This window comes from Sitodiplosis mosellana, unplaced genomic scaffold (assembly GCF_009176505.1).
Source record: "Sitodiplosis mosellana isolate CC-2019 unplaced genomic scaffold, AAFC_SMos_1.0 Smas_scaffold_1100, whole genome shotgun sequence".
NCBI classification, from domain to species: Eukaryota; Metazoa; Arthropoda; class Insecta; order Diptera; family Cecidomyiidae; genus Sitodiplosis; species Sitodiplosis mosellana.
The window spans coordinates 1-11,549 of NW_022596342.1; the positions used below are offsets into that span (position 1 = coordinate 1).

At 34.6% G+C, this 11,549-nt stretch overlaps 1 protein-coding gene across 1 annotated transcript; it reads right to left on the reverse strand.

The window, feature by feature from the left end:
• Positions 1-4,683: 4,683 nt before the first annotated feature.
• Positions 4,684-7,636, reverse strand: LOC129571023 (bax inhibitor 1). Its single transcript, XM_055450757.1, has 4 exons — positions 5,881-7,636; positions 5,148-5,601; positions 4,897-5,067; positions 4,684-4,832 (listed from the first exon to the last, which is right to left on the reverse strand). The coding sequence occupies exons 1-4, from the start codon at positions 5,934-5,936 to the stop codon at positions 4,797-4,799; spliced, it is 717 nt and encodes a 238-aa protein (XP_055306732.1). The 5' UTR covers positions 5,937-7,636; the 3' UTR covers positions 4,684-4,796.
• Positions 7,637-11,549: the final 3,913 nt, after the last annotated feature.

The window sequence follows — 11,549 nt, forward strand, 5'->3', positions numbered from 1 at the left end:
CATCCAAAGTGTCATTTGATTCTCTAGAGTATAATGAACATTTCATATCAACAAACTACTGTTCCCAAATCATTTCTAGTATGAAAAAAGTGCATTGACATGTAAAAACCACGATTTTCAGCCCCAAAATAAACATACCCCCATAACCTCCCCAAATATGAATATGGGATCGTAATATTTTGTTTTTGGGGGTTTTGAGGGATGCCCTTTCGAACGCGCATGGGCATTTGAAAATCGGCGTGTAACAGTATGGGATGTTCACTGGTGAGTTTGTCATCGAAGATAACTCCCAGATCGTTGACAGAGGAACGCTGAAGCAGTGGAATGTCATTAATGAAGTAAATTGGGCCAGATGGAACGGTTTTGTTAGAAAATATCACAATGTGACACTTTTCAATGTTTAAATGAAGTTTATTCACAACGCTCCACCTGTACAGGCGATCTATGTTAAACTGAAGTTTGTTTAATCCATAGGTGTTTTGATTTTGATGAAAATTTTTAAATCATCAGCAAAGAGAAGAAATTCACATTTTAGAATGTTACTCAGATCATTAATGAAAATATTAAAGTGAATCGGGCCAAGGACTGATCCCTGCGGGACACCCGATGTCGGCCCAAAGGTCGATGACCTCGAACCGTAAAACTTGACATACATTTGGCTATTGGTGAGATAGGACCTGAACCAGTCGACGAGTTTATGGGAGACACCAATTACAGAAAGTGTGGATAGTAAGAGTTCATGATCAACGGTGTCAAAAGCCCTTGAGAAATCAGTATATGCCGTGTGGACTTCACATTTTTCATGAAGGGCATTGGCTCCATAGCTTTCATATTCAGTTAGATTTGTGTTTGTGGATTTGTTTTGTGTGAAGCCATGCTGTCTTGGTGTAAAATGTTGTCCAACAGTGGACAAAAGATGCATATTCACAATCTTTTCAAAGACAATCGCAATTGCGTTTGCCATACAGATTGGTCTATAATAAGTTACCAATGTTTCGTCGCCTTTTTTAAAAATCAGTGTCACAAATGACGCCTCAAATTCTTGTGGAACAGTAGCTGATTTGAGAGATTTGTTGAACAGCATTGATAGTGGTTTTGAGATTTGTTCATTGGTCTGCCGCAAGAAGTAATAAGTAACGCTTACATCTTCGTTATTTTTTATCATAAATGCATAAAATAACTATGGTTCGTTTCGTTGAGCATTTGGCTACATAAATTGGGCTAACATACTCATATATGTACGTACACTAGCTTGACTATACGTGAAATGGGTGCCTCTATGCCCATATACATTTTTCGACAAATTGCGTATAAAAATTAATGTGAAACTATGAAAACATCATTGGAAAGATCTTGAAAAGTACATGTAATTTAAGTTATAAAACATCAAAATCGATCATCATTTTATCAAAGTATTGCCATTTTATCAATTTTGGCCAAAAAAAAATTCCAACTGCCAAATATTGGCCAAATGCCGGCCTATTTTGAAGTTTTATACCAAAAATGACATCTACTTTTCAAGACCTTTCTAGTGATATACATAACTTTTTGATCCAATCTGCCGTTCAAAATCTCAATTTTTGACGTCAAAATCGGCCAATCTCCACTTTATTGAAAAAATTCCAAAAAACTTGCTGTTGCCTTTCATATTTCGATTTTTTATGACTTTTATCACATTTCAAAGTAATTTTCATACTTTTCCGATCAATAAATACTGAAATATTTACATTTAAAAATTAAAATTTAAGAAAAAACTGACATTTCCCATTTAAAATGCATTATGGGCACTCAGGTACCGGTTTCACGAACAACGTTAGAAAATACATTTCACGGTTTGAAGGTTAAGTCAACTTTGTTAATTGTTCATTCAACATCAGAAGGTGTAATGTGTGGAATGATTGATCGGTTTGTGATTGAGCGGTATTACCGATGTTGATAGAACGGTTTGATGAACGGTTAGTGTATGTTGACTTGAAATAAGAGGCGAAGAGATCGCATATATCCCCAGAACTTGATGCTGTTGTACCATTGAATTTGTATTGTATTATTGTATTGTATTATGTTTATTAGCGTTAGCTTTTCTAGTTACATTTTTATTTAAACAATAAAATTCTCCATTATATGATTTTTGCATTCCGTTTTAAATCGGGAATTCAATCCAATAATTTGTACGGCGGTTATCGCGACGAAAATCGGGTAATTCCCGCTTAGAAAGTGGGAATGGGAGGTCTATAAATAAATAATAGGTCAAAAACAATCACCAACTCAATGGATGGTTATATCACATAAAATTAATTAATATGATTTATTTTTCTTACGAATTCTAGAGGCTAGAATCGCAATCGCCCGGGCTACGTCGGTATTCATAATGTATCTTTCATCGAATGCAGCGGCCATGGCTCATAAGCAAAATCATAAAACATTCAGTGCGGCGGACGTGCTTGATTCAATCAACGAAATGGACTTCAAAACGTTTACAGCGCCAATGAAAACCGCATTAGTTTCGTATCAAAAGACAATAAGAGACAAAAAAGATAACAAGAAAAATAGCTTGGATGGACGAAAGTCAGTAGGGTCAGCCAATACACCAGCCAACGCAACAGTATCGCCAACAAAAATCACAAACCATAATTTGATGCAAAGAATACAACCACAACCACTCACTATATCGTCAGATATAATTGAGATTGATGATAGTGATTGATGCGGATTATTTATCACAGTGCAACAAAATTCGCTAAATTTGTTGCGTCTCTCCGGATCTTATCAATTTCTGATAAGGTACTTAAATACGAGCTCAAATCGATCTTAAGAATCATACTTTATGGTGCTCCATTTTTTCTCACATAACTCGAAAGAATCTGCACAAATCCATATTAATAAAAGGCTTATTTGAAAGAGGACATCAATACAAGCATTTTGACACTCTACTCGTCAGAATCGGTCAAGTAGTTCTGGAGATATGGCTCGAAACGTGTGCGCTACTTACAAATAAATTACTGTTCTGGGTCTATTTTCCACGCAAAATCAAACAAAACTCTTCAGAATCGGCATGTGTATGTAAGTTTAGCGCCGGATTATTGTAGCTGGCACCAATGCGAAAAGTTTGAGCGCATGAAATAATAAGAATTGCAAAGTTTTATGACGCTCGCATTAACGGCTGTGTGGTTTTGACCACTTTGATCTTTGAAAAAGTCCTTGAACTTGCGATTTTACCATTTCACTCAAACATGGATTGTGCGCGAACGAGACCAAAGATTTTGATGCCCAAGCGCTTAATTGTTCATACAGACGCCAGCTATAATAATGAGGTGCTAAATTTGAGAAGAGGTCCGAAATCGTCATTTTTTTGTTGATAGCGCACACGTTTCAAGCCATATCTCGAGAAATACTTGATTGACTTTAATGAATAGGGTATCAAAATGCTTTTAATGATGTCCAATCTCGAAAAGATTTTACAATCAAGTGGGTTTTTTTTGGAAAATTTTGGAGTTATGTTACCCAAAATGTGTAAGAAAAACCCGAAAAAATAAGCACCATAAAGTATGGTTTTTAAGATTGATTTGTGCTCATATTTAGGTTCTTTAAGATCAGAAAATAATAAGATCCGGAGAGACGCAAAAAGGGTGTTGCACTGTGTTATTCTTCGGCATACGTAAAAATCGCTTCAGCAAAAAAAATCGGTGATTGTCAAGCTAGGGGGTAGACACAACATTTAAAACTTGAATCTTTTTAGATCTTTTCAAATCTATAGGAATCTCAAATCTCGAGCAAATCCAAATACTTTTGAATTTCTATGAATCCTTATGAATCTTCTCAAATCAAAATGGCTGACTTGTCAAGAAGGTCAAACAAATCAGTAAGATTTTTACAAATCTTTTCAAATCCCTTCAAATCTCAATGAATCTTCACGAATCTGAACACCTCTACACAAAATCAATTAAGTATTTTGAAAAACGAACGTATCTCAGATCTTGTGTCTATCCCCTAGTTGTCAAGTCAAAATCTTATATCATATCATTATCAATAAATATCTTGATGTTTTCAAAATACGTTTCACATTAAACAAAAATACTCCAGCTCCTTGAAATAAAACTCGTTCATTAATTAATTTGTCAAATCTATGGGTGAGATTGAGAGTGGGGTATGTTTTTTCTTCGATTAATATTTTTGAAAAGGCGAGTATGTTTTCTGATGATTCTGTTGGTGTTAAAGTAGAGTATGTTGTAGTACCGTCTAGCCTCCGCGGTTTTCACGGTTTTCACGCAACTGATAAGAGATAACAACATATCGTCTTCGGCAAAGTTATAGTACTCGAGGTCATCTCTTATCTCTTATCAGTTTCGCGCAAATCGCGCAATTAAAAAAGCAAAATTTATATAGAACTTTTTTTTCTTTTCATTTTCCGCGCTTTTCGCGGAACTGATAAGAGATAAGATGTCTTCTGCTTAGTTATAGAGGACCTGGAGTACTAAAACTTTGCCGAAGAGATCAAGTTGTTATCTCTTATCAGTTCCACGAAAACCGCAAAAAACCGTGACAACCCGCCAAAAATGAACATACTCGCCTTTAACCATTTTTAAGTCGAAAGAAACTTACCCTTCTCTTTCATAACAAAGTCAGTGAAACATACACTACTCTCAATCTCACCTATAGAAATGTGTCAAAAGAAAAAAAAAATAGTTTGATCAAAAATTCACAACGTGAATACATTCAAATATTCTTTATTTATAAATTATTACAGTTACACTATTTGCCATTGATAGTTTTTTTCCATATCACTACCCCGATATAATTTATTTATTCTTGCGACGACGTTGCTCACGCTCCTCCTGTATGAAGAATACGAATGCACTGTAGTATTTGTTATGAAAATATGTGAATATTTTAATTTACCTTCTGAGTGAGAATGATTAGCAAGCGACGGAACATTGAAATCAAATCAAAGAATAAATCCATTGAATGTCTGATGCAATCTGTCGATCCTGCTCGCCGTTTTTCCATAATCATTTGAGTGTCGAATAAAACAAACCCAGCCATAACGACGAGTCCAACATACAGATGAGCCTTATGTGTAAAATGATAAAAAATTTAATCAGCAAAACAAATTGGAACATTTTTATGACCCAACAGACAATTTAACTTACCTGATAAATCAATTGTGATTGAATGAAAATATTTGCGAGTCCAAACAAAGCCATTGTGCTCAAAGTAGTCAAAAGAAGTCCGCCGATGAAAAGAAAGCTTCCACGATCAGCCAATAATGCAGAGCAGCTAAGTGAAACGAAGACCACAACTGTTCCAATCAACGCTGTTACAACGACTTGTGGTTCAATTGCAATCACCAAATTAAGTAGGGGTCCAATCGAATTTCCAGTTAAGAAACCGAAACACATTAGAGCCGCCAATCGAGTGTAAAACGTTTTCGGATCATCAACAGCAAAGCTTAGGTACAATGCCAAACCAAAACCAATTAAAGCTGATAGAAGTGGTGCTTCAAATATTCCAAGTAAATGAACGGCAGCGCCAATGGCAGCGCAAAATGTAGTTGCGGTGAGACATGCATAAACTCGGACCAAATGATGTCTTACTGTTGGTTCGCTGTAGAAAATATCGTATAAATGAAGGAAGTTATTATTATGACAAAATGGATTTGTTACCAATTTTCTGACAAAAAAATATATAGAAATTCCAAATGTACCCAAATAACATTTGGATCAGTGAGTCTCTCTCTGTGTGCATGTGTGCATGTGTATATATGGTAAAGAAGTATTAAAAATAATAACAACAACAATAATATGACGTGGTTTTGTAATTTCACATTATTCGTTCGTCCAACAAAAAGAAGTGGAGAACTTACATTTTATTATTTTTACTTACATTTTATTGCCCAAATTCTGCGCAAATCTAGTGAATGCATCAGCTGCTGCAGACATTTTAACGATACTTGAAGCTGATTTATTTTTATTTTCTTTTTTCTTGATTTTCCAATCGCGAATAAACAAAGTTTATTCCCAAAACACAATAAATTTTGAACGATTTTCAAGTATTTTCAAGAGGAATCTTTTTTTTATCTGAACAACGGAAAATTATAGAATTTACGAAATCTTTAAACAAAAAATTGTAGTAAATTTATAAAATAAATTGTTAAGAGATCTGCTTTTATTGACGTCCGAACAATATATGATGTGTACTTTGACGAGTTTTCTTTCTACGTTCTACGTGCGCGCAAATACAATCAAACCTAACACATCAAACTTACTTTCATGAGTATACATATTATACATACACAATCACATAACCATTCATGTCTGTCTGTCTGTTTCTTTGTTTTGTCAGTGGAAGTTTCTACATTTTTCTGTGACAATAGAATAATCGCAACTTACATTCGAAAATCCAATGTTCGGTTGGTGATGTTAAAGTGACAATGACGTCTGCATATCTGACGCGTCGTATCAGCATATCTGACGCGCAATGCATGTAAATTGAGGTTAGAAAGAGATAGACAGTATTGCAAAGTGTATTCTTTTTTTCCTTTATCATGGTTTTATCTTCATCAAAGAAATGGCAGACTATTTGCTAAAAAAAAATTTTCAATATTAAAAACTTGACTTTAAATTTATATTAAGAATACAAATAATCACTATTATTATTTCTACATGTTAAACAAAAAAATCTTATAAGATTAAATTTTATAAACAATAAAAAAAAATTCAAAGTTGATTTTTTTTAATTTTTCAATAATATAACGAAAATCAAATGTATTTAAGAACTGGTGACGAGGCCATGACCGCTTCTCCAAATTTAGATAGATGGCTAAGATTTGCATCGGTTTAAAATGATATTAAATCTAAATCTTTTCAGAAGATGTGTTTGTGGATATTTTTCATGTGGTATATGTATATTTATCATCCCGCAAATGCTCATTTGATATTTAAAAATACATACAGGAATATGCAGCTTTATAATTGATTTCTTAAAAATAACCTGACTCAGAATGAAAAGGCTGCGTTCGTTGGAGATTTTTCTCTTCTGTATGAAAGTGGTCAGTTTTATTGAGATGGTGATTTTTCGATTAACATATCTAGGCCATCCTGTTCATCCTAAGTCGAATTATTTTTAAGCAATAGATAAACTGATACAAATATCAAAATTTATGTATTGAATTTTGGCAAGAAAAAGCAAGACATTTCAAAAATAAAACTAAAAAAACAGTAAGTCCATTTACAAAAAAGAAATAATTTATGCCTGATTGTATTTATAAAAGCGCACAATATATCAAATAGCCGTAGCAGTCTTGCTCGATTGTATTGTTGTCGATTGTGGTATTGTTGTCGATGTTGCCTGGGGACTTGATGATGATTCTGGAATTTGAATCTGAGAAGTTAAAGCTGTTGTGGTTTCTGGTACGATGGGTGTCATGTTATTTCGTGAATTTTGTAGCTGTTGTAAATAACGCCGTTGAACTGGCTTATGTAGAGACAATTGTTGTAGCGCTTCATCAATAGTAAACCACTGCCTTTTTCGATTCATAGTTCTGAAGTCTTCCCAATCTGCTAATTCTTCGGTAACATTCATTACGAATACTTTCGTTCTATGTTTGTGTTCAAAATTCTGTACGAAAAATATTGAATTTACCCTGTTATTAGAAATGGATTCAAATAGACATGTATTTGTTTTTTTATCAACATTGCAACGCGCTTTCAGCAAAATTTATACCTATCACATAGAAAATTGATGTTAAACTTTATTCTTGCTATTACTTATGTCAAAAGTATTGAAAATATTTGGTCACATCAAGATATTTGAAAATAATTTTACCTCGAGGGATAAAAATCTGAGAGGTAATAAAAAATGGATGACCCCAAAAATACTATATTTTCATTGAATCTTGAATTTTTTGCCCAAATTCTCTGGTTTCTCGTCATTAATTTTGATATTAAAGACATTTCGAATCAATTTGATTAAAATAAATATCACCCTTCATCACTTTGTGATGAAATTTACCACGCGAGCTCGTGGTTAAAATCCGGGCGGTAAAAAATGTGCAATAATCATTTTGATCACATTTTTGATTTTTTTCGTATTGTCAGTGCTGTAACTAGAACAATAAAAAGAATTACATTGGTAATCTCGAACTTTTCCGTACCGTTGGCCTGCGTTGTACGTATGTACTTTTGGTTATTTTTTGTGAATTTTCTTGAAATAAAGGCAGTGAAAATATAATAAAGAAAATAAATTGAAAAATCGGTCACTTTAACTAAAACTTCGACAATTTTGTATGGAAGGTACCCGTAAACCGATTCTTATTGGCTTTAAACTTTCTGAGGTTTCATTTTTTGGAAAAAAAAATAAGATTCTGAAAGTTTCATGTTGATCGCACTTGCAGAAGTTTGGTTTTTGGCCCTCAATTTTTTCCAAGAAATCAAACTTCTGCAAATGCGATCAACATGAAACTTTCAGAATCTTATTTTTTTTCCAAAAAATGAAACCTCAGAAAGTTTGAAGCCAATCAGAATTGATTAACGAGTACCTCCCATACAAAATTGTCCAAAAGTCGGTAATTTTAGTGAAAATTTCAAAAAATTTGTATGGGAGGTACCAGTAAATCGATTCCGATTGGTTTCAAACTTTCAGAATCTTATTTTTTCCCAAAAAATGAAATCCCAGAAAGTTTGAAGCCAATCTGAGTCGATTTACAGGTACCTCCCATACAAAAGTGTCAATTTTTTGAGGTTTTTCTTAGGGCAAGTACCCCAGGATCAAATCGAAAATGGCTCATCTTCGAACTTAAACTAAGTTTTTCGGATACAAAACTTTTGGCATTTCCAGATTTTGATTATCTCAATTATTTTTTGAGTTATCGTGTTCACAAACAGCTACGACGACGACGACGACGGCACACGAACGGAAAAGTGTCTCAAAAAGTGGTTTTCTACGCGTTTCATGAGTTTTTATGATGATCTAAGCTAATTTTGCGAAAAAAGTTTTCGGGACCAATTCCTATACTTTCCCTTGACACGGTGTGTACGGAAAAGTAAAATCTTTGGTGGTGTGCTGAAAATTTTCAAAGGTGCTATGAAAAACGATGAAACAACAACAAAAACAACGATGTGTTTTGTGGTTTTTTGAGAACTTCCTGCTTTTTGAACTTGTGATTATCAAAAACTTGAATCTTCTTGTCTTCTCCTTTCTGTGAGATATCTGTCGGCTTATTAATAGTTTCAGTTCTTTCGAATGTGTTTACAGATCCACTTACAATTTCGTTTGAAACAATTATGCTTGGAACAATTTCAATTGAATCAACTTGTTCAGGAGTAGTTGAACTAGTTGCTTTCGGTCGGCTTTTCTTGTTCCAAAAACTGTCCAATGTAGCAATGTTTTGTTTTGACTTTCTTCTGTTTTGTTAATTGAACTGATAAACTGAGTAGTCAAAGTGATATCAATATGAAGTTTGATGACTTTGGTTTCAAATTGGAATGAGCCGTTGAAATTCTAAGTTAGCAAAAATAATAAATAAACGCGTTTCAAATAACCAAGTTTTAATTTGAATCCAAACAGAATCGATAATCGATGCATAGAAGAATGCTTTGATTTAAAACACAGAAGCAAAATACTCAATCGAACATTATCGGTATTTTTTCAAGAAGGAAAAAATTTGGTGGTGCTCGACAAGACTTTGGTGGTGCTGAGCACCAAGCACTCGTCTGATTACGGGCCTGCGTATTGTGCAATATTTTCACAAATAACTTCTTGTGGCTTGTGAAAAAGATATCAACTCGGCGTTCTGCATTTTGAATTGAACCTGAACACATTCTTATTTACTCAAACACATTCAATTATAAAGGAATTATTGGGTGTATGCATTAATTTTAGAGAATTTTTGAGTTCATAGATACATTTATTAAAATAATAAAATGAATGAGTACATTAACCAATGTATTCGCCATCGTTAGCTATGACTTCTAGCCATCTTTCAGGCAGCTTGTTGATTCCTCGCTTGAAGAAGTCCTCGTCTTTTGAGGTTATGTAGTCATCAACCCATTTTCGCACTTCTTCCTCATTTTGAAAGCGTACTTCAGACAGGGCAATCTGCATCGATCGAAATAGATAGTAGTCGCAAGGAGCAAGGTCTGGAGAGTACGCGGGCTGATCAAGCCGATCCCAACCGAGCTGCTCTACCTTATTTTTAACGATTGTTGCACGATGTGGCTTAGCGTTGTCATCGTGGAACAAAACATTGTGGTGTTTTCGAGCTATTAATGGCCGTTTTTCATCCAATGCATGAGCCAAATCATTCAATTGGCGTCGATAGCGTTCCTTATTAATCGTTTGATCTGGTTTTAGGAGCTCATAATACACGACTCCTTTCATATCCCACCAGATGCACAGCATAACCTTATCGCAATGAATATCTCGTTTTGGCTGGGATAGCGCCGGTTGGCCGGGATCAACATACGCTGCTTTACGCTTGGGGTTTTCGTAGTAAACCCACTTTTCATCGCCGGTAACAATTCGATATAAAAAACTGTGTTTTTTGTGCTCTGCAAGATGTTTTTTGCATGTGACGATCCGTGCTTTGCGCTGCTCTTCAGACAGTTGATGTGGAACCCACTTTCCCAGCTTGCGAATCTTTCCCATTGCATGCGAACGTCTGGAAATGGTTGCTTAGTCTACGTTCAACTCCAATGCAAGTTCTTTTTGCGTTTGACATGGATCTTCATCCAATAATGCTTGCAATTCGTCTTCTTCAAACTTTTTTGGCTGACCTGACCGTTCTTTGTCTTCCACGTCAAAATCTCCAATTCGGAAGCGTCGAAACCAGTACTCACATGTACTAGACGATGGAGAATTAGAGCTAACATAAGTTTTTAAAAGCAAACGATGACTTTGAGCAGCAGTTTTCTTCGAACTATAGAAGAAAAGTAAAACTTCCCGCAAACGCTGTTTTTTCGGCACGTATTTTGACATGATTGTAAGTGAAAAAAATTATGTTGTTTACGCTTTGGTAAAATAACACCTACTGAAAACTAATGTCGAATGATGTGGCTTTCACGTGAATATAGTTACAGTATAGCCCGATGCGTTATAGTACAAGTTACGCCATCTGTAGAGGAAATTCTTTAAAACTAATGCATACACCCAATAGTTTTAGTAAATTAAACGAATTTAATATATTATTGGAAATATAACGGTTTTTGTCAATTTTCATTGAACCGACAATGAGTTGTTGGCACCAACCAGAAGAGCCTCAAAACAAAAGCGTGATTTGAATCAAGCTAAAAATGATGCAGAAACGCTGAATCAAGTAATCCGTAAAGGTTACTCAAAAGCAATGCGAGAAGTTGAAGCTGTTCTCGGCAAGGGGGAAATCACTCAAAAGTAATACCAAATAAAAAGAATTACATTGGTAATCCCGAACTTTTCCGTACCGTTGGCCTGCGTTGTCCGTAGGTACTTTTGATTATTTTTTGTGAATTTTCTTGAAATAAAGGCAGTGAAAATATAATAATGAAAATAAAGTGAAAAATCGACAATTCTGTATGAGA